This window comes from Eubalaena glacialis, chromosome 18 (genome assembly GCF_028564815.1).
Source record: "Eubalaena glacialis isolate mEubGla1 chromosome 18, mEubGla1.1.hap2.+ XY, whole genome shotgun sequence".
NCBI classification, from domain to species: Eukaryota; Metazoa; Chordata; class Mammalia; order Artiodactyla; family Balaenidae; genus Eubalaena; species Eubalaena glacialis.
In genome coordinates, this window is record NC_083733.1 from 68,731,551 (window position 1) to 68,753,884 (window position 22,334).

Here is a 22,334-nt window from a genome sequence, read left to right on the forward strand (position 1 = left end):
TGGGTGAGATTTTGTGTGTATAGCTTTGCTCTCACCGTTAGTCCTAGGGTTAGGTCCGTCCGTTTTTTTTTTGTTTTTTTGTTTTAACTTAAAAAAATTTTTTTCCCTAATAAATGTTTCTTAATAATTTTTTCCTTATTTTCTATTATTAAAAAAATTAAAAAAAAATTTTAATAAGTTTTTTCATATTTTTTATTTTAAAAAATTAAAAAAAATTTTTTTCTTAATAAATTTTCTTAATAATTTTTTCTTATTTCTTATTATAAAAAATTAATAAATCTATTTTTAAAAATTAAAAAAAATTTTTTTTCTTAAATTTATTAATAATTTTTTTTCTTATTTTTTATTATAATAGCTTTATTTTATTTTATTTTATCCTCTTTCTTTCTTTCTTTCTATTTTTTTTCTCCCTTTTATTCTGAGCCGTGTGGATGAAAGGCTCTTGGTGCTCCAGCCAGGCATCAGGGCTGTGCCTCTGAGGTGGGAGAGCCAACTTCAGGACACTGGTCCATAAGAGACCTCGCAGCTCCACGTAATACCAAACGGCAAAAATCTCTCAGAGATCTCCATCTCAACATCAAGACCCAGCTTCACTCAACGACCAGCAAGCTACATTGCTGGACACCCTATGCTAAACAACTAGCAAGACAGGAACATAGGCCCATCCATTAACAGAGAGGCTGCCTAAAATCATAATAAGGCCACAGACACCCCAAAACACACCACCAGACGTGGACGTGCCCACAAGAAAGACAAGATCCAGCCTCATCCACCAGAACACAGGCACTAGTTCCCTCCACCAGGAAACCTACACAACCCACTGAACCTACCTTAGCCACTGGGGACAGATACCAAAAACAATGGGAACTACGAACCTGCAGCCTGTGAAAAGGAGACCCCAAACACAGTAAGATAAGCAAAATGAGAAGACAGAAAAACACACAGCAGATGAAGGAGCAGGGTCAAAACACACCAGACCTAACAAATGAAGAGGAAATAGGTAGTCTACCTGAAAAAGAATTCAGAATAATGATAGTAAGGATGATCCAAAATCTTGGAAATAGAATAGACAAAATGCAAGAAACATTTAACAAGGACGTAGAAGAACTAAAGAGGAACCAAGCAACGATGAAAAGCACAATAAATGAAATTAAAAATACTCTAGATGGGATCAATAGCAGAATAACTGAGGCAGAAGAACGGATAAGTGACCTGGAAGATAAAATGGTGGAAATAACTACTGCAGACCAGAATAAAGAAAAAAGAATGAAAAGAACTGAGGACAGTCTCAGAGACCTCTGGGACAACATTAAAAGCACCAACATTCGAATTATAGGGGTCCCAGAAGAAGAAGAGAAAAAGAAAGGGACTGAGAAAATATTTGAAGAGATTATAGTTGAAAACTTCCCTAATATGGGAAAGGAAATAGTTAATCAAGTCCTGGAAGCACAGAGAGTCCCATACAGGATAAATCCAAGGAGAAACACACCAAGACACATATTAAACTATCAAAAATTAAATATAAAGAAAACATATTAAAAGCAGCAAGGGAAAAACAACAAATAACACACAAGGGCATCCCCATAAGGTCAACAGCTGATCTTTCAGCAGAAACTCTGCAAGCCAGAAGGGAGTGGCAGGATATACTTAAAGTGATGAAGGAGAAAAACCTACAACCAAGATTACTCTACCCAGCAAGGATCTCATTCAGATTTGATGGAGAAATTAAAACCTTCACAGACAAGCAAAAGCTGAGAGAGTTCAGCACCACCAAACCAGCTTTACAACAAATGCTAAAGGAACTTCTCTAGGCAAGAAACACAAGAGAAGGAAAACACCTACAATAACAAACCCAAAACATTTAAGAAAATGGGAATAGGAACATACATATCGATAATTACCTTAAATGTAAATGGATTAAATGCTCCCACCAAAAGACACAGACTGGCTGAATGGATACAAAAATAAGACCCATATATATGCTGTCTACAAGAGACCCACTTCAGACCTAGAGACACATACAGACTGAAAGTGAGGGGATGGAAAAAGATATTCCATGCAAATGGAAATCAGAAGAAAGCTGGAGTAGCAATTCTCATATCAGACAAAATAGACTTTAAAATAAAGACTATTACAAGAGACAAAGAAGGACACTATATAATGATCAAGGGACCGATCCAAGAGGAAGGTATAACAATTGTAAATATTTATGCACCCAACATAGGAGCACCTCAATACATAAGGCAAATACTAACAGCCATAAAAGGGGAAATCGACAGTAACACAATCATAGTAGGGGACTTCAACACCTCACTTTCACCAATGGACAGATCATCCAAAATGAAAATAAATAAGGAAACACAAGCTTTAAATGATACATTAAACAAGATGGACTTAATTGATATTTATAGGACATTCCACCCAAAAACAACAGAATACACATTTTTCTCAAGTGCTCATGGAACATTCTCCAGGATAGATCATATCTTGGGCCACAAATCAGGCCTTGGTAAATTTAAGAAAATTGAAATCGTATCAAGTATCTTTTCCGACCACAACGCTATGAGACTAGATATCAAAATTACAGGAAAAGATCTGTAAAAAATACAAACACATGGAGGCTACACAATACACTACTTAGTAACGAAGTGATCACTGAAGAAATCAAAGGGGAAATCAAAAAATACCTAGAAACAAATGACAATGGAGACACGATGACCCAAAACCTATGGGACGCAGCAAAAGCAGTGCTAAGAGGGAAGTTTATAGCAATACAAGCCTACCTCAAGAAACAGGAAACATCTCGAATAAACAACCTAACCTTGCACCTGAAGCAATTAGAGAAAGAAGAACAAAAAAACCCCAAGCTAGCAGAAGGAAAAAAATCATAAAGATCAGATCAGAAATAAATGAAAAAGAAATGAAGGAAACAATAGCAAAAATCAATGAAACTAAAAGCTGGTTCTTTGAGAAGATAAACAAAATTGATAAACCATTAGCCAGACTCATCAAGAGAAAAAGGGAGAAGTCTCAAATCAATAGAATTAGAAATGAAAAAGGAGAAGTAACCACTGACACTGCAGACATACAAACGATCATGAGAGATTACTACAAGCAACTCTATGCCAATAAAATGGACAACCTGGAAGAAATGGACAGATTCTTAGAAATGCACAACCTGCCGAGACTGAACCAGGAAGAAATAGAAAATATGAACAGACCAATCACAAGCACTGAAATTGAAACTGTGATTAAAAATCTTCCAACACACAAAAGCCCAGGACCAGATGGCTTCACAGGCGAATTCTATCAAACATTTAGAGAAGAGCTAACACCTATCCTTCTCAAACTCTTCCAAAATATTGCAGAGGGAGGAACACTCCCCAACTCATTCTACGAGGCCACCATCACCCTGATACCAAAACCAGACAAAGAGGTCACAAAGAAAGAAAACTACAGGCCAATATCACTGATGAACATAGATGCAAAAATCCTCAACAAAATACTAGCAAACAGAATCCAACAGCACATTAAAAAGATTATACACCATGATCAAGTGGGGTCTATTCCAGGAATGCAAGGATTCTTCAATATACGCAAATCAATCAATGTGATACATCATATTAACAAATTGAAGGAGAAAAACCATATGATCATCTCAATAGATGCAGAGAAAGCTTTCGACAAAATTCAACACCCATTTATGATAAAAGCCCTGCAGAAAGTAGGCATAGAGGGAACTTTCCTCAACATAATAAAGGCCATATATGACAAACCCACAGCCAACATTGTCCTCAATGGTGAAAAACTGAAACCATTTCCACTAAGATCAGGAACAAGACAAGGTTGCCCACTCTCACCACTATTATTCAACATAGTTTTGGAAGTGTTAGCCACAGCAATCAGAGAGGAAAAAGAAATAAAAGGAATCCAAATCGGAAAAGAAGAAGTAAAGCTGTCACTGTTTGCAGATGACATGATACTATACATAGAGAATCCAAAAGATGCTACCAGAAAACTACTAGAGCTAATCAATGAATTTGGTAAAGTAGCAGGATACAAAATTAATGCACAGAAATCTCTTGCATTCCTGTATACTAATGATGAAAAATCTGAAAGTGAAATTAAGAAAACACTCCCGTTTACCATTGCAACAAAAAGAATAAAATATCTAGGAATAAACCTACTTAAGGAGACAAAAGACCTGTATGCAGAAAATTATAGGACACTGATGAAAGAAATTAAAGATGATACAAATAGATGGAGAGATATACCATGTTCTTGGATTGGAAGAATCAACATTGTGAAAATGACTCTGCTACCCAAAGCAATCTACAGATTCAATGCAATCCCTATCAAACTACCACTGGCATTTTTCACAGAACTAGAACAAAAAATTTCACAATTTGTATGGAAACACAAAAGACCCCAAATAGCCAAAGCAATCTTGAGAATGAAAAATGGAGCTGGAGGAATCAGGCTCCCTGACTTCAGACTATATTACAAAGCTACAGTAATCAAGACAGTTTGGTACTGGCACAAAAACAGAAATATAGATCACTGGAACAGGATAGAAAGCCCAGAGATAAGCCCACGCACATATGGTCACCTTATCTTTGATAAAGGAGGCAAGCATATACAGTGGAGAAAAGACAGCCTCTTCAATAAGTGGTGCTGGGAAAATTGGACAGGTACATGTAAAAGTATGAAATTAGAACACTCCCTAACACCATACACAAAAATAAACTCAAAATGGATTAAAGACCTAAGTGTAAGGCCAGACACTATCAAACTCTTAGAGGAAAACATAGGCAGAACACTCTATGACATAAATCACAGCAAGATCCTTTTTGACCCAGGTCCTAGAGAAATGGAAATAAAAACACAAATAAACAAATGGGACCTAATGAAACTTAAAAGCTTTTGCACAGCAAAGGAAACCATAAACAAGACCAAAAGACAACCCTCAGAATGGGAGAAAATATTTGCAAATGAAGCAACGGACAAAGGATTAATCTCCAAGATTTACAAGCAGCTCATGCAGCTCAATAACAAAAAAACAAACAACCCAATCCAAAAATGGGCAGAAGACCTAAATAGACATTTCTCCAAAGAAGATACACAGATTGCCAACAGACACATGAAAGAATGCTCAACATCATTAATCATTAGAGAAATGCAAATCAAAACTACAATGAGGTATCATCTCACACCGGTCAGAATGGCCATCATCAAAAAATCTAGAAACAATAAATGCTGGAGAGGGTGTGGAGAAAAGGGAACACTCTTGCACTGTTGGTGGGAATGTAAATTGATACAGCCACTATGGAGAACAGTATGGAGGTTCCTTAAAAAACTAAAAATAGAACTACCATACGACCCAGCAATCCCACTACTGGGCATATACCCTGAGAAAACCATAATTCAGAAAGAGTCATGTACCAAAATATTCATTGCAGCTCTGTTTACAATAGCCAGGACATGGAAGCAACCTAGGTGTCCATCATGGGATGAATGGATAAAGAAGATGTGGCACATATATACAATGGAATATTGCTCAGCCATAAAAAGAAATGAAATGGAGGTATTTGTAATGAGGTGGATGGAGTTAGAATCTGTCATACAGAGTGAAGTAAGTCAGAAAGAGAAAAAGAAATACAGTATGCTAACACATATATATGGAATCTAAGGGAAAAAAAAAAAAAAGGGTCATGAAGAACCTAGTGGCAAGATGGGAATAAAGACACAGACCTACTAGAGAATGGACTTGAGGATATGGGGAGGGGGAGGGGTGAGATGTGACAGGGTGAGAGAGTGGCATGGACATATATACACTACCAAATGTAAAATAGATAGCTAGTGGGAAGCAGCCGCATAGCACAGGGAGATCAGCTCGGTGCTTTGTGACCACCTAGAGGGGTGGGATAGGGAGGGTGGGAGGGAGGGGGATGCAAGAGGGAAGAGATATGGGAACATATGTATATGTATAACTGATTCACTTTGTTATAAAGCAGAAAGTAACACACCATTGTAAAGCAATTATACTTCAATAAAGATGTTTTAAAAAAAAAAACAAAAAACTAAATATAGAAGTACCATATAATCCAGCAATCCCACTCCTATGCATATATCCATAGAAATCCATAATCCAAAAAGATACAAGCAGCACAATGTTTACTGCAGCACTATTTACAACAGCCAAGACATGGAAGCAACTTAAGTGTCCACTGATGGAGAAGTGGATAAAGATATGGTACATATACACACTGGATAAAAAAGCCATAAAAAAGAACAAAATAATGCCATCGGTAGCAACATGGATGGACCTAGAGACTGTCATACTGAGTGAAGTAAGTCAAACAGAGAAAGACAGATGATGATATCGCTAAAAAACAAAAAATAATAGAAATAAACTTATTTACAAAGCAGAAATAGAGCCACAGGTGTAGAAACAAACTTCTTGTTACCGGGGGAAAGCGGGGGGCGGGGGGGAGGGGGGGATAATTTGGGAGACTGGGATTGATATATACACACTACTATATATAAAACAGATAACTAATTAGGACTTACTTTATAGCACAGGGAACTCTACTCAGTACTCTGTAATGACCTATATGGGAGAAGACTCTAGAAAAGAATGGATATATGTATATTTATAAGCGATTTACTTTGCTGTGCACTTGAAACTAACACAACATTGTAAATCAACTATACTCCAATAAAAATTATCAAAAAAACCCCAAAACCCTCTAAGTGTGTGTATGCTGTAAAACTAAGTTTATGTAATGTATAATAAGTCTGTATCAAAATCTAACAATGGGATAGTTGAAAAATATGTATAATTTCATTCAAAGAACTAAGTTAAAATTAGTAAGAACAAAACAAAATTAAAAAGTGGAAATGTTCATTTAAATAGAATATTTTTAACATATATGCTAGACAAATGCATGCTGTATATACACAATAACAGATGGCAGGTATGGCTATAAATACAGAAAATAGACCAAAAACAAAAAAAAAGAAGAAAAAAGAAACACATAAACAAAGAAGAGCCTTCAACAGGGGAACTTATAAAGACCTTTTACTCATATACTCATATCTACAGAATACAGCACAAGAAAGGAAAATGAATGTGTTAGGGAACTGAAACCGCCCACCTTGGCCAGGCACAATGATAACCACTTGCCTGAGTTGTCTCACAACAGGAAGTTCTGATAAAGAAAGAGGTACTGCCTCTGAAAGCTAACTGGGAGAATGTGGGAGGGTCCGAAAGGAGGAGGGAAGAGATGGTATGTCCTGCCTACCTCCCAGAATCCCCCTCATGCTGGAATCCATCTTGGCTGAGAGGTGAGTGCACCACCAGGAAGGACCCTGAGTCAGAACAACTGGCCAGAGACAACCCGGAAACTAACCCTGTTACCATTGTGAGCATCATGGCAGAGCAGTTCTCCTGGGTTCCCTACTGTGTTGCTCTTAGCCCAGGCACCCCTTTCCAATAAAGTCTCTTGCTTTGTCAGCATGTGTGTCTCCTTGGACAATTAATTTACGAGTGTTACACAAGTGCCCACTCTCAGGCCCTGCAAGGGGTCTCCCTGAAACCATGCAACTCAGATTGGGACTTTACTTGAGATCACACACCTGGTCTCAGGACTTAATGAACCTCAGGTTCTTGAAGTCTCCTCACAGAAAGAATTCAGTGAGAGACAACGTGATAGGTAAGAAGTGGATTTACTTAGCGAGGAACACACTCCACAGACAGAGTGTGGGCCATCTCAGAAGGCGAGAGGCCTCAAAATATGACGTGATTACTTTTTATGTCCTACGTAATTTCACAGGCTGAGTGGGAGGATTATTCCAACTACTTCCCGGGAAGGGGCAGGTATTTCCAGGAATTGGGCCACCACCCACTTTTTGGCCTTTTAGGTTAGCCTTAGAACTGTCAGGGCGCAGGTGGGTGTGTTATTTACATGCTCCTGTATTACAACGGGAGTATAATGAGCCTCAAGATCCACTGGAAATCAAATCTTCCGCCATCTTGGACCTAATTGGTTCAAACCTGTTTGTTTTAGTCAAGTCCTATGGATATGTCATTCCTTTAAAGGCTGTGCCCTGCCCCCTTCCCTCCTGTTTCACCTCTTCCTCCCACAAAGGGATAGCCATGAAAAACATGGGTAAAGTCACACCACATTGCGCAAAAGAAGAAAAACACATCATAAAACATATTACATTCATAAAAAAGTTTTGACATGTCAAATAGTTTCCACATAGTTGGCAAAACTATCAAGAAAAGAAAGGAAATGCTTACTTCAAACAGCAGCCAATACATTAACTTGGTGGGGATGGGGATAATTGTTTTGAAAGAACCCCACAGGCTGCTTCTGAGGTCCTATTTATATAGCAATTTTGGCCTGAGCGGTGAACGGATATTAATCTCAGAGCTTCTTCAACCGCACATTGAAGTTCTCTGCAATTTTTTTTCCCCACGCAGGTCATATTTCAAACTTCGGAAAGCCAAGTTTTGGGGGTACAAATAATAACTATAGGACACTAGTAAGAGAACACAGATAAAACACTGCTGAATGAGAAGAGTTGGGGGAGGGCCCGGATGACGCAGCATTTACCTGAATCCGACACATCTGCGCCGGCGCCAGCGGAGTTTGTGGGCGAAGGTAGGACCCGGGCACTGCGGCACCAACCGCCCAAGACAGAGTCAGGCCGGATGGTGCCCACGCCGAGCCTCAGACGAAGCTCAGAGAAGCGGGCACGGCGCCTTCCTGGCTCCCTGACCTCTGGCCTTCACAGCGTTGCGAAATTCCCCGCCTGTGAACACAGCCGAGTTTACAAAATAACGACCCCAGTCGAGGCCGGAAAAGCCGCCCAGACTCCGTCCTCTAGAACGGAAGTGACTCTTTCCTGAGCCTTCATTGGCTCAGGGGCGCCCACGAACTGGCGTGGTTTTTTTCCGGGTAATGCAGTTCACAGACCTCTAGAACCTGGCAAGGGGCGGTGCTCCCCGGCTACAGGAAAAGCCCCGCCTCACTGCCGGGGCTCCTGGGAAGGAGTGTCCTGGAGGCTCTGAGGACGGGGGCGGGGTTTCACGCTTCTTAAAGGAGACGAACCCAGATTTCCATGGAAAGTAGTCTTCGCTGATCACAGAGAGACAGCCATAATATTTCAGATGTTTCCGAAACCTACAAAACCAAACGGGCACATGATACCAGGTTGTCACTATGACACAAAGTTCATGCATCCATAGCTGGGGTCTATTAAACATTGTCTTATTCCTCTTCCAAAGGATGTAGGCTAAAGCTTTAGACCTCACCGTGTTAGGTCAGAGTCAAGAGAACAAAGACTGCAGACAGGGAGCCATAGTGAACAAGACAGAGGAGGAATGTGGGGTGGCCATAAGCAGGTGGACCATGTGTTGCTTCTCTGGTTCCCTCATTAAAGAGTAGAGCCAGTGATGGTGTCCCATTCAGGGACACCATTTTTGAACATGCATCTGTGAAGAACATGTAATGAAATACACCTGCACACGCCGATTACCTCACCTTTTCTCTAACTCTGATGGCCTTTCCCCACACCTAAGACCACACTGCCTCTTTATATCTTAAATATCTCAAGCACATCGCCTCCGGAAAGGTGGATCTGAGACTTCTAGCTCCTGGCTTAGCTGCCTTCTCCCCTGCAAACCTTGGCATCTCAGCGTTTGGCTTCTTGCGCCTCTGGTGCAGTAAAAACTTCATATTCACTGTTTGGAATTGCCCACAGTTGGAGTATTCATACCAGGGAAATTGGCAAACACAACAATCAAGGTTCGGTTAGTTGTTTTATACGTGTCTAGACTTAAAGTAACGGAGACTATGTTAATAATGAGGACCATACGTGGTGAATAACGATGTGAGCACAAACATTTATTCCACCCAGCGAAGTCAATGAAGAAAAGTCAAGTTCCAACAGATTTTTGCCTTCTCAGTTACTAATAAAAGACAGACATTTTATCAAAGAAGACATACACCTGGCAAATGAACACAAAAATGTTCAACATCATGAATCATTAGGGAAATGCAATCAGACCATAGTGAGACACCTCTACACATTTAAACAGGTAATATTGAAACACTAGCCATATCAACCAAGTACTAGAGAGGAATACAGGAAAACTGGAATGCTCCCATACTGTGAATGGCACACAAAAGGGTATAGTCATTGAATTTTGAATATGAAACCATACGTACATATAAAGAATTTATTAAGCTTATCTGTCATAGCCAAAATGGATACAAACCACAAAACCCCATCCTTTAACAGATGTATGGATAAACAGTCAGTGGGTGGTATATCCAAACAGTATATTTTTCAGGAAAAAAAATGAATTATACTTATCAGCAACTTAAATGATTCTCAAAATAATTATGCATCATGAAAAAGAGACAAATATAAAAGTAAACATTAAGACCCCAATGATATTAAGTGTAGAAAACACTAATTGAATGGGAAAAAAGTAAATCAATACTAATTGCCTGGGAGTCCTGGGAAAGATGTCAGAAGGTGGATATGGGAGTGATGGATGTTTGTAATTATGATGGTTCTGTGGGTTTACACGTATTAAAACTTAACCAAGCTGTACATTTTAGGTATGTTCAGTACGATGCATAGCAACTATACAGCTCAATTAAATTTAATAGAAATTGGCTTCACATAAAAATCTGAATCTCTTTTCTGAATCTCCTTTTCAGTAGAACTCTGGCAACCACATGTTAACCCCATCACATCTCCTTGTCTCATGGGAGGGATTCTGTTGTGGTAGCAATGAAGACCGGTGAGCAATGAAACGTGTTTCCACTTGAGTTATCCAGGAACTGCCTGCGTCCTAAAAACCACATGCCTGGACTACACGATTTCCACTCTTATTACCCATTATCTTTGCTATGCACCAATGGCCTTGAGATAAACAATCTGCAGATGCTACAGGATCCCAAAACCTTTACATTATTCAGCCTGACACTGACTGGGACCTCAGGAGAGAAACCGCTCTGTAGCTCCTGAGAATTTTTGCAAAAACATTATCCTAAACAGCCACAGTCACGGGAACATTCATGAATGCAATTTTAGAATAGGTTCATCTCTGTTTGCTAGTCACTCACTCCCTATTAATTCCCTGTTTCTGTACCAAATATGGTTCCCACCTGATGTCTCTAATCTAACGCTCAGCAACACCAGCCTACCATGTTATGGACATTATGGCACATGGCTCTTTTCCAGCTGGACCTAGAGAACTTCTTCTCTTGAACAGTACTGGGGTCATGATGTGACATCCCATGTGAAAAAAGAGAACTTATGCAGCTCCAAAAAACACTGGTGGTTCACACAACTGTCCTCATCTCAGGGTGACCTCGGGACCCACCAAAAATTCTAACATCCAGAACTCAACATTAGTCCCACAGAGCCCTGTAGTCTACCCCAGGAGGCCTTGGACAACAATTCAAATTAGACCAAAACTGGAGTGAAAACCATTCTCCGCCATGATACTATCCTTATTGACAAAGATTGGAACACCCACAAAAGACGTGGCTTAAACTATAGTCTTTATTTTTTCACAGAGCAGAGCAAATGGAGGCAGATAGTTCCCAAACAGGGTGACCTGGAGCTAGAAACATCCATCGTGAGCATGACATGAGACAATACCACCAAGGAAATTAAACTGTAAGCTGACAAGGGAACCCACATTTGGTCACCATGGTCAAAGCTGCTTGGGTCCTGTCCTTGATGGAAGAGAATGACAACACCCAAGTGCTCAGGCTATTCATGCTTCCCTCCAGGGGACAGGACAGCACAAAGGTCTACCTACCCTGATCACAGTGTGATGACTGATGCCCCCAGTACTGGGATCTGCCACATGGGAGAGGTAAAAAACTTAGTGATATTGAGTCCAGCAAGGGCCTTGCACAGGTTAGAAAGTAGAGCGTAGCTCCTGAAAAGCTTCCTATGAACCTGGTACTCATAGGCAATCTGCACACGAGGGCTGTTCAGATGTATGGCATTCAACTTCCAGTTGATGACTTCCTCAGAGAGTCTATTCAGTATGATGTATTAACTAAGGAGACAGCTCATTCGCTGCTCTCCTCATCTCATTTGAAGGCACTTCTCCAGTATGAACTTTCTGGTATCGAATAAGGTAAGACCTTTGGCTGAAAGCTTTCCTACATTTGCTGTACTCATAGGGTCTATCTGAGCTGTGAAGTTTCTAGTGCTCAGAGCAGACCTTTGACAGAAAACCTTTCCACATTTGCTGCACTGATGAGGCCTTTCTGTGGTGTGAGCTTTTCGGTGTTGAGTAAGCTGGATGCTTTGGCTAAAGAATTCTCCTCATTCAGAGTTCTCCTCATATGGTTTTTCTCCAATGTGAACTCTGGTGCTTAATAAGAGTAGAGCTTTGGCTAAAACACTTTCCACATTCACTGCACTTATAAGGCCTTTCGCCAGTGTGAACTCTCTGGTGCGTAGTGAGAATAGAGTTTTGGCTAAAACATTTCCCACATTCACTGCACTTGTAAGTCTTTGCTCCAGTGTGAATTCTCTGGTGGACCTGAAGGTGGGCCCTTTGCCTAAAGGACTTCCCACATTCACTACACTCATAAGGCCTTTCCCCAGTGTGAATTCTTCTATGTTTAATGAGGCTGGCGATGTACCTAAAGACTTTCCCACATTCACTGCACTCATAAGGCCTCTCTCCAGTGTGGACTCTCTGATGCTGAACAAGCATGCGTTTATAGGTGAAGGCTTTTCTGCATTCTCCACATTCATAAGGTCTCTCTCCAGTGTGGACTCTCTGGTGCTGAACAAGTTTGCTTTTAGTAATGAAGGTTTTCCCACATTCACTGCACTCGTAAGGCTTGGCTCCAGTGTGAATTCTCTGGTGCACAATAAGTTGGGCGTTTTGCCTAAAGAACTTCCCACATTCTCTACACTCATAAGGCCTTTCCCCAGTGTGAATTCTTCTATGTATAACAAGGTTGGAGTTGCATCTAAAGACTTTCCCACATTCACTGCATTCATAAGGTCTTTCTCCAGTGTGGACTCTCTGGTGCTGAGCAAGTCTGTATTTACGGCAGAAGGCTTTCCCACATTCACTGCACTTGTAACGCTTTTCTCCACTGTGAAAGGCCTCTACAAACTTGGTGTCCTTTTGTGGAGTGACCTGGTGCTGGAGAAGGCCAGAGCTACAAGGGAAATCCTTCCAAGGCTCCTGGAATGTGAAAGACTTCTTGGATGCATGGATGGTGCAGCTCTTCATAAAGGTCTTACCCACGTCTCTTCTAAAGAGTTCCTCTCCACTGCGCTGGTGAAACTGCACACCTGCCCCACAGAGTTTCTGGCCAGGGTCTGTGCCAAGGTCCTCAGCTAGATGCAAACCACCTTCTAAGTACAGGCAGTACCTCTCCCAGGGACAGGACTTCAGGGTGGACAGGTCTGCCTCTGAAGTATTTATTTGTGGCACTTCTACAGAAACATTCTGCTCAGAAGGTGTCTCCTTGTTCTCTGCTATATACCAACACCCTGAAAGCAGAGAAATACGGGTAAACTTGACATAGGATTTTGGTAGAAGGAGGCAGCCCCATCACAAATGTGTGTCTGACATAGAAAGGAATAAATCTATGGGACTGTTTTCAAGACAAAAAGTTGCAGGGAGGTTAGGAAAGCCCTGCTGTACAGTACTGACCCTCTACACATCACAGAACAGGGAGCACTCACCATGCAAATGACAGAAGGATGGGGTGGAATGCATAAAGGAGCTAGGGGTCCACAACTCATTCCTCCAGGAACACTTTTCACTAGGACCTTGGCTGCTGGTGACATGTGTGTGCTATGTGGAAAGCTGTGTCCAGGTCCAGGAAAATCTGATTTTCACTGAGTAGCTGGTGTTCAAGGACTATTTTGAGGAGAGGTGCAGACCTCATGAAACATTAAGTGTAGGTGAATAGTGGAAAGCACAGCAGAGCGAGGATGGAGAGGAACAATGAGAAGTGGAAGACAGAGAGGTGAGGGATAATCCTGGGTTGGAAACCAGAGTAAAAATCACAGGAGGCAAGTGTCAAGGATGGAGGAGAAACAGAACAGAAATGAGGTACACAGTCACTGGCCTTGACACCAAAACAGTGTTGGGTACGGGACATGTTCCTGATATGACGTGAATCGAACCATGATGTCACTTCCTCCCCCAATGCCAATTACCAGGGCCAGGCCCAATTTGAGCCCCTCTTGCTCTGTCTGGAGTCATGTCCACTCTGTCATGTACCCAGGGTTCTCCTCTCAGCTCCAGCTGGACAACATGGGACCTAGAAGATGAAAGTCCTGAGAGAAAGACACGACAGGTGAACAGTCAGTAGTGGCCCGGGGGACAACCAATCCCAAAACAACCTCAGGAAAAAAAATATGTAACAAAAAGAATCTTTGAGATGAGGGTCTCACAGAAACAGCCAAGAAGACCCCACAAATGCTGACCACATTAAGTCCCAACAATTCCTGGAATGGTGAGGCCCCAAGAAATGTCAGCTGGAAGATGGCAGAGCCTGGAGCACAAAGGTGCATGGGTCTACAGAGTCAACTTAGCAGGGAGTGGCTGAGACTAATGGAACCCACTGAACTAATTCCAAGTCTTATGACCCAGAAAAACGTCACTGAAAAAACTTCAGAGCCACTGGTATTGGGGATACTTCTGAAAGGAAGTCGTATACACACTCACTCAGCCTTGGCACCAACAACACAGATGAGAGGAAGGCAGTAATAGAGATGTGCCCACTATCTAGCTGTGAAAAAACAGACTTGCCTTTGGAAAAAAGGGGAAAGGCAGAGACCTGTCCAGGATGCTGGGATAGGTGTGAGGGCCTTACCCAATGATGCAACAAGTGCAAAGGTCTCCAGCATGACATCGTGGTACAGGAATCTCTGGGCCTCATCAAGAAGCTTCCATTCCTCCTGGGAAAAGTAGACAGCCACGTCCTCAAAGGTCACAGAGCCCTGTGATGACAGGGACAGATGTCTCCGTAAGCAGTCTCTCTCCCCAGAACCCCATAAGTACCCCTAACCCATACTCACTCTGGGTCCATCATCCTCCCCAGCTCCCTAACTTAGAGGGCACTGGTACCGAATAACTCTTCATATTTCCTTGAGCACTAGGTACAACTCTCAGCAACAATAGATAGGTAGGTGGACAGACAGATGCCATCTAAGCTGTGGGCTTGGTATGCATGGCCCCCTCCCTCTCCTGCAAGACAACAGCCTCAGAGTCCCCAGGATCATGTCTCCCAGACACAAACAAACTTGGGCTCATCATTCTCTCTTAAACTCCTGGTATGAGGCCCTGGGGCAATTTGGTCACACACCTTCCCCACATGCATATTACTCACTGGCTAACTCCTCATACATCTGATCCCCATCACCACCACCCGGCCCACAAAACTGGCATGTCTCCTGCCTCCTCACATACCCTCCTGCACATGGCATCAGAAAGTTCCTGCCAATGCAGCAGGATCCCACCGTACCCTAACTCTCCACTGGACTGTTCTGAAGGCTTCCCCACCAGGCCTTGTTCCTAACTTTAACCTCAGTCAAAACATGCAAATCTAAATATGCCTGTTCATGTTCCACCTCTGTATTGCACATTATGTCTCTTCACCAGTTGCAATCTCTGTCCATATAACACCCATTCAAAATACACATCCATTTGACACACCTTAGGTAAACTCATCTGACATTCTGTCAGAAACTACCCAAGTTTCACCACAAAAGCCTAGTGAGTGCACAAGAGGAAAAATAACCACCAGCCTGACTTTACTATCACTTCACCTCCATTCTGCTTTCCCTCTGCATCAATTTCATGGCCACTCCCCCATAAAAACCTGAGCCACCTGCTGGACTTTCCCTCCCCCCCCACGTTCCCGCTGATGACCACTCTTCTTCTCTTTGTGACAGCCCCCCTCTCTTCCCTTGTCCCTTAATGGCATCCTGAAGCCTCCCCCAGCACTCTAGATCTGCACGTTCAGCCGTCCCCTTGTCTCCTATACTTGGAGTCACTGGAACATCTGAGAATCAAAACAGCCAAAACCCAATTCCTAATATTCTCACGGAAAAGGACTGCTACCACTGACTTCCCCATCTCAGTTGATGGCACTGCCACCCTTCCAGATGCAAAGGGAAAAAAACATTGGAGTCATCCATGAGCCCTCCACATTAGAAAATCTGGTCAGCTCCTACTTTAAAAGCAAATCCAGAAGCCAAGTATTTCTCCTACCTCCTCATGCACCACTTTGGTCCAGCAAGAACTAATGTGCATCTGGATGACTGCAATAGCCTCCTTCATTATCTCCTTTCTTTCTCTCCCCCAGTCTCTTGTGCACTCCGCAGCCAGGAGTAGCCTCTTAAAACCTAAGTCACATTACTTTCCCTCTCTGTTCCAAAAATTCCATGTCTGCCATTATTCTCAGAACAGAAACCTCTTCTCAGGCTACCATTCTAGGTCTAATTCTGGCCCCCTTGCTCTCTGTTCTTACCAGCTGTTAACAAAGACCTACACAAGTCCTAAAACACTCCCATCTCAATCTCATCCTCAAACATTTGTACATATTACCCGCTATACCTAAGACAATCTTTCACATCTCAGTCCACTGGCTGCCAAAAATGAGAATCTGTCCATATAACTTCTGGCCTGGACTTGGAAACCTGGGCTTAGGGTCCCCAGACACCAAGTCCAGGAAGAGTGGCAGCAAAAGACTTCTGGGACACCTGACACTCACCAGTGCAGGGTCCATAAGTGGTTCTGCTGAATGTGGAACCTGTGGGAAGAGCAGGGCCATGTAATATTAATTCCCATCAGCAACATAAACAAAAAAGATTAATGAGTGAACCATTTAATATTTCAGGCGAAGACAAATGCTCAAGAGGAAACTAAAGCATAAAAGAGAGCAGAAAATGTTACAGTTGTACCATAAGGTCATGTGGATATCTTGAGAAAAAGGCTGTATAAAAGTGGGACAAACAAGTGCAAAGCCTCTCTATCAGAGTCATGCCTGGTGTGTTTGAGCAGCATCCACGAAGCTAGTATGACTGGAGGCCAGTGAGCCAGAAGAATAAGGGATCGTGTTGGCAAGGAAATAGTGTTGGCAGGTCATAAAGCACTATTATAGCCCTAAGTCACAAATATCAAAATTAAGTCTCATTTTATGTACAGGTCTGTTTCTGACACTTCCATTTGATTCCCTTCTTCTTTCTATTTCTCCCTTGCCAATATACATTTTTCTCTTCTTGTAGCTTGTAGTTGGCCCTAACATCTGATCAGAAGTTCGTATATTATACTTCCTTTTCCAATTTTACTTGGTTATTTCATAAGTTTTTACTTTATATGAAATTTCAGCTTACATAATCCATATACTAAGTTCTGATTAGAAATTATCATAACATTATGGAGACTGGTTCAAGATGGCGGAGTAGAAGGATGTGTGTTCACTGCCTTTTGTGAGAGCACTGGAATTACAACTTACTACTGAACAATCATCGACAGGAAGACACTGGAACTCAGGAAAAAAGATACCCCACATCCAGAGACAAAGCAGAAGCTGCAATGAGACAGTAGGAGAGGGGCAATCACAATAAAATCAAATCCCATAACTGCTGGGTGGGTGACTCACAAACTGGAGAACACTTATAGCACAGAAGTCCACCCACTGGAGTGAAGGTTCTGAGCCCCAAGTCAGTGTTCCCAACCTTGGGATCTGGCAACAGGAGGAGGAATTCCCAGAGAAACAGACTTTGAAGGCTAGCAGGATTTGACTACAGGACTTCGACAGGACTGGGGGAAACATATACTCCAAGCTTGGAGGGCATACACAAAGTAGTGTGCGCATCAGGACCCAAGGGGAAGGAGTAGTGACTCCATAGGAGACTGAACCAGACCTACCAGCTAGTGTTGGAAGGTATCCTGCAGATGCGGGGGATGGCTGTGGCTCACCACAGGGACAAGGACAGCAGCAGCAGAAGCTCTGGGAAGTACTCCTTGGCATGAGCCCTCCCAGAGTCCACCATTAGCCCCATCAAAGAGCCTGTAGCCTCCAGTGCTGCGTCGCCTCAGGCCAAACAACCAACAGGGAGGGAACTCAGTCCCACTCATCAGCAGACAAACCAATTAAAGTTTTACTGAGCAGTGCCCACCAGAGCAACACCCAGCTCTACCCACCACCAGTCGCTCCCATCAGGAAGCTTGCACAAGCCTCTTAGATAGCCTCATCCACCAGAGGACAGACAGCAGAAGCAAGAAAAACTACAATCCCGCAGCCTGTGGAATGAAAACCACATTCACAGAAAAACAAACAAAATGAAAAGGCAGAGGACTATGTACCAGATGAAGAAACAGGATAAAATCCCAGAAAAACAACTAAATGAAGTGGAGATAGGCTAACCTCGGAAAAAGAATGGAGGCAAAGATCAAGAAGATGCAAGAAATGTTTAAAAAGACCTAGAAGAATTAAAGAACAAACAAACAGAGATGAACAATACAATAACCAAAATGAAAAATATACTAGAAGGAATCAATAGCAGAATAACTGAGGCAGAAGTCACCTGGAAGACAGAATGGTGGAATTCACTGCCGCGGAACAGAGTAAAGAAAAAAGAATGAAAAGAAAAGAAGATAGCCTAAGAGACCTCTGGGACAACGTTAAATGCAACAGCATTCGTATTATACAGGTCCCAGAAGCAGAAGAGAGAGACAACGGACCCGAGAAACTATTTGAAGAGATTATAGTCGAAAACTTCCCTAACATGGGAAAGGAAATAGCCACCCAAGTCCGGGAAGCACAGAGAGTCCCAGGCAGGACAAACCCAAGGAGTAACACGCTGAGACACACAGTAATCAAACTGACAAAAAGAAAGACAAAGAAAAATTATTAAAAGCAACAAGGGAAAAATGACAAATAACACAAGGGAACTCCCATAAGGTCAACAGCTGATTTCTCAGCAGAAACTCTACAAGCCAGAAGGGAGTGGCATGAAATATTTAAAGTGATGAAAAGAACGTGCAACCAAGATTACTCTACCCAGCAAAGCTCTCGTTCAGATTTGATGGAGAAATCAAAACCTTTACAGACAAGCAAAAGATAAGAGAATTCAGCACCACCAAACCAGCTCTACAACAAATGCTAAAGGAACTTCTCTAAGTGGGAAACACAAGAGAAAAAAAGAACCTACAAAAACAAACCCAAAACAATTTAGAAAATGGTAGCAGGAACATCCATATCGGTAATTACCTTAAACGTGAATGGATTAAATGCTCCAACCAAAAGACACAGGCTCGCTGAATGGATGCAAAAACAAGACCCATATACATGCTGTCTACAAGAGACCCACTTAAGATCTAGGGACACATAAGACTGAAAGTGAGGGGATGGAAAAAGATATTCTGTACAAATGGAAATCAAAAGACAGCTGAAGTAGCAATACTCATATCAGATAAAATAAGACTTTAAAATAAAGAATGTTACAAGAGACAAGGAAGGACACTACATAATGACAAAAGGATCAATCCAAGAAGAAGCTATAACAATTATAAATATATATGCACCCAACATAGGAGCACCTCAATACATAAGGCAAATGCTAACAGCTATAAAAGAGGAAATTGACAGTAACATGATAATGGTGGGGGACTTTAAGACCTCACTTACATCAATGGACAGATCATCCAGACAGAAAATTAATAAAGAAACACAAGCTTTAAATGACACAATAGACCAGATAGATTTAGTTGATATTTATAGAACATTCCATCCAAAAACAGCAGATTACACTTTCTTCTCAAGTGCACACGGAACATTCTCCAGGATAGATCACATCTTGGGTCACAAATCAAGCCTCAGTAAATTTAAGAAAATTGAAATCATATCAAGCATCTTTTCTGACCACAATGCTATGAGATTAGAAATCAATTACAGGGGAAAAAACGTAAAAAACACACACACAGGCTAAACAGTACGTTACTAAATAACCAAGAGATCACTGAAGAAATCAAAGAGAAAATCAAAAAATACCTAGAGACAAATGACAATGAAAACACGACGATCCAAAACCTATGGGATACGGCAAAAGCAGTTCTAAGAGGGAAGTTTATAGCAATACAAGCCTACCTCAAGAAACAAGAAAAATCTCAAACAAACAATCTAAACTTACACCTAAAGGAACTAGAGAAAGAAGAACAAACAAAACCCAAAGTTAGTAGAAGGAAAGAAATCATAAAGATCAGAGCAGAAATAAATGAAATAGAAACAAAGAAAACAATAGCAAAGATCAATAAAACTAAAAGCTGGTTCTTTGAGAAGATAAACAAAATTGAAAACCTTTAGCCAAACTCATCAAGAAAAAGAGGGAGAGAACTCAAATCAATAAAATTAGAAATGAAAAAGGAGAAGTTACAATGGACACCACAGAAGTACAAAGCATCATAAGAGACTACTAAGGGACTTCCCTGGTGGTACAGTGGTTAAGAATCCACCTGCCAATGCAGGGGACACAGGTTCGAGCCCTGCTCTGGGATGATCCCACATACCGCGGAGCAACTAAGCCCGTGCACCACAACTACTGAGCCCACGTGCCACAACTACTGAAGCCTGCGTGCCTAGAGCCCGTGCTCCACAACAAGAGAAGCTGCCACAACGAGAAGCCTGCACACAGCAACGAAAACCCAATGCAGCCAAAAATAAATAAAATAAATAAATAAATTTATTTTTTAAAAAATTGAAGAATAAAAGCCATATGATCATCTCAATAGATGCAGAAAAAGCTTTTGACAAAATTCAACACCCATTTACATGATAAAAACTCTCCATAAAGTGGGCATGGAGGGAACCTACCTCAACATAATAAAGGCCATATATGACAAACCCACAGCAAACATCATTCTCAATGGTGGAAAACTGAAAGCATTTCCTCTAAGATCAGGAACAAGACAAGGATGTCCACTCTCGCCACTATTATTCAACATAGCTCTCGAAGTCATAGCCACGGCAATCAGAGAAGAAAAAATAAAAGGAATACAAATTGGAAAAGTAGAAGTAAAAGTGTCACTGTTTGCAGATGACATGATACTATACATAGAGAATCCTAAAGATGCCACCAGAAAACTACTAGAGCTAATCAATGAATTTGGTAAAGTTACAGGATACAAAATTAATGCACAGAAATCTCTTGCATTCCTATACACTAACAATGAAAGATCAGAAATAGAAATTAAGGAAACAATCCCATTCACCACTGCAACAAAAAAGAATAAAATACCTAGGAATAAATGTACCAAGGAGGTAAAAGACCTGTACTCAGAAAACTGTAAGACACTGATGAAAGAAATCAAAGATGACACAGATGGAGAGATATACCATGTTCTTGGATTGGAAGAATCAATATTGTGAAAATGACTATACTACCCAAAGCAATCTACAGATTCAATGCAATCCCTATCAAATTACCAGTGGCATTTTTTACAGAACTAGAACAAAAAATCTTAAAATCTGTATGGAGACACAAAAGACCCCAAATAGCCAAAGCAGTCTTGAGGGAATAAAATGGAGCTGGAGGAATCAGACTCCCTGACTTTAGACTATACTACAAAGCTACAGTAATCAAACCAATATGGTACTGACACAAGAACAGAAATATAGATCAATGGAACAGGATAGAAAGCCCAGAGAAAAACTCATGCAGCTATGGTCAACTAATCTATGACAAAAGAGGCAAGTATATACAATGGAGAAAAGACAGTCCCTTCAATAAGTGGTGCTGGGAAAACTAGACAGCTACATGTAAAGAATGAAATTAGAACACTCCCTAACACCATATACAAAAATAAACTCAAAATGGATTAGAGACCTAAATGTAAGACCAGACACTATAAAACTCTTAGAGGAAAACATAGGAAGAAGACTCTTTGACATAAATCACAGCAAGACCTTTTTTGATCCACCTCCTAGAGTAATGGAAATAAAAACAAAAATAAACAAATGGGACCTAATGAAAGTTAAAGGCTTTTGCAAAGCAAAGGAAACTACAAACAAGACGAAAAGACAACCCTCAGAATGGGAGAAAATACTTGCAAATGAATCAACAGACAAAGAATTAATCGCCAAAATATATAAACAGCTCATGCAGCTCAATATTAAAAAAACATACAAACCAATCCAAAAATGGGCAGAAGACCTAATTAGACATTTCTCCAAAGACATACAGATGGCCAAGAAGCACATGAAAAGCCGCTCAACTTCACTAATTATTAGAGAAATGCAAATCAAAAC

General features: G+C 41.2%; 1 protein-coding gene across 9 annotated transcripts in view; it reads right to left on the reverse strand.

The window, feature by feature from the left end:
- LOC133078542 (zinc finger protein 792-like) overlaps window positions 1-22,334 on the reverse strand; it is a 38,194-nt gene that overhangs the window by 11,276 nt on the left and 4,584 nt on the right. For 4 of the 9 annotated variants that reach the window (XR_009697898.1, XR_009697899.1, XR_009697897.1 and 1 more), the window contains exons 3-8: window positions 16,797-16,835; window positions 14,895-15,021; window positions 14,236-14,355; window positions 11,852-13,560; window positions 8,985-9,191; window positions 8,622-8,820 (exon numbers count right to left, since the gene is read on the reverse strand). Coding sequence is in view for 1 of the 9 variants with exons in the window: in XM_061173636.1 (XP_061029619.1) it covers window positions 12,386-13,560; window positions 14,236-14,355; window positions 14,895-15,021; window positions 16,797-16,811 (1,437 nt within the window). In the remaining 8 variants the exon portion in view is untranslated. Of the gene's footprint in view, window positions 1-8,621; window positions 8,821-8,984; window positions 9,192-11,571; window positions 13,561-14,235; window positions 14,356-14,894; window positions 15,022-16,796; window positions 16,836-22,334 lie in introns of those variants that run through there. The other 5 variants (XR_009697900.1, XR_009697903.1, XR_009697901.1 and 2 more) reach the window with 5 other exon arrangements.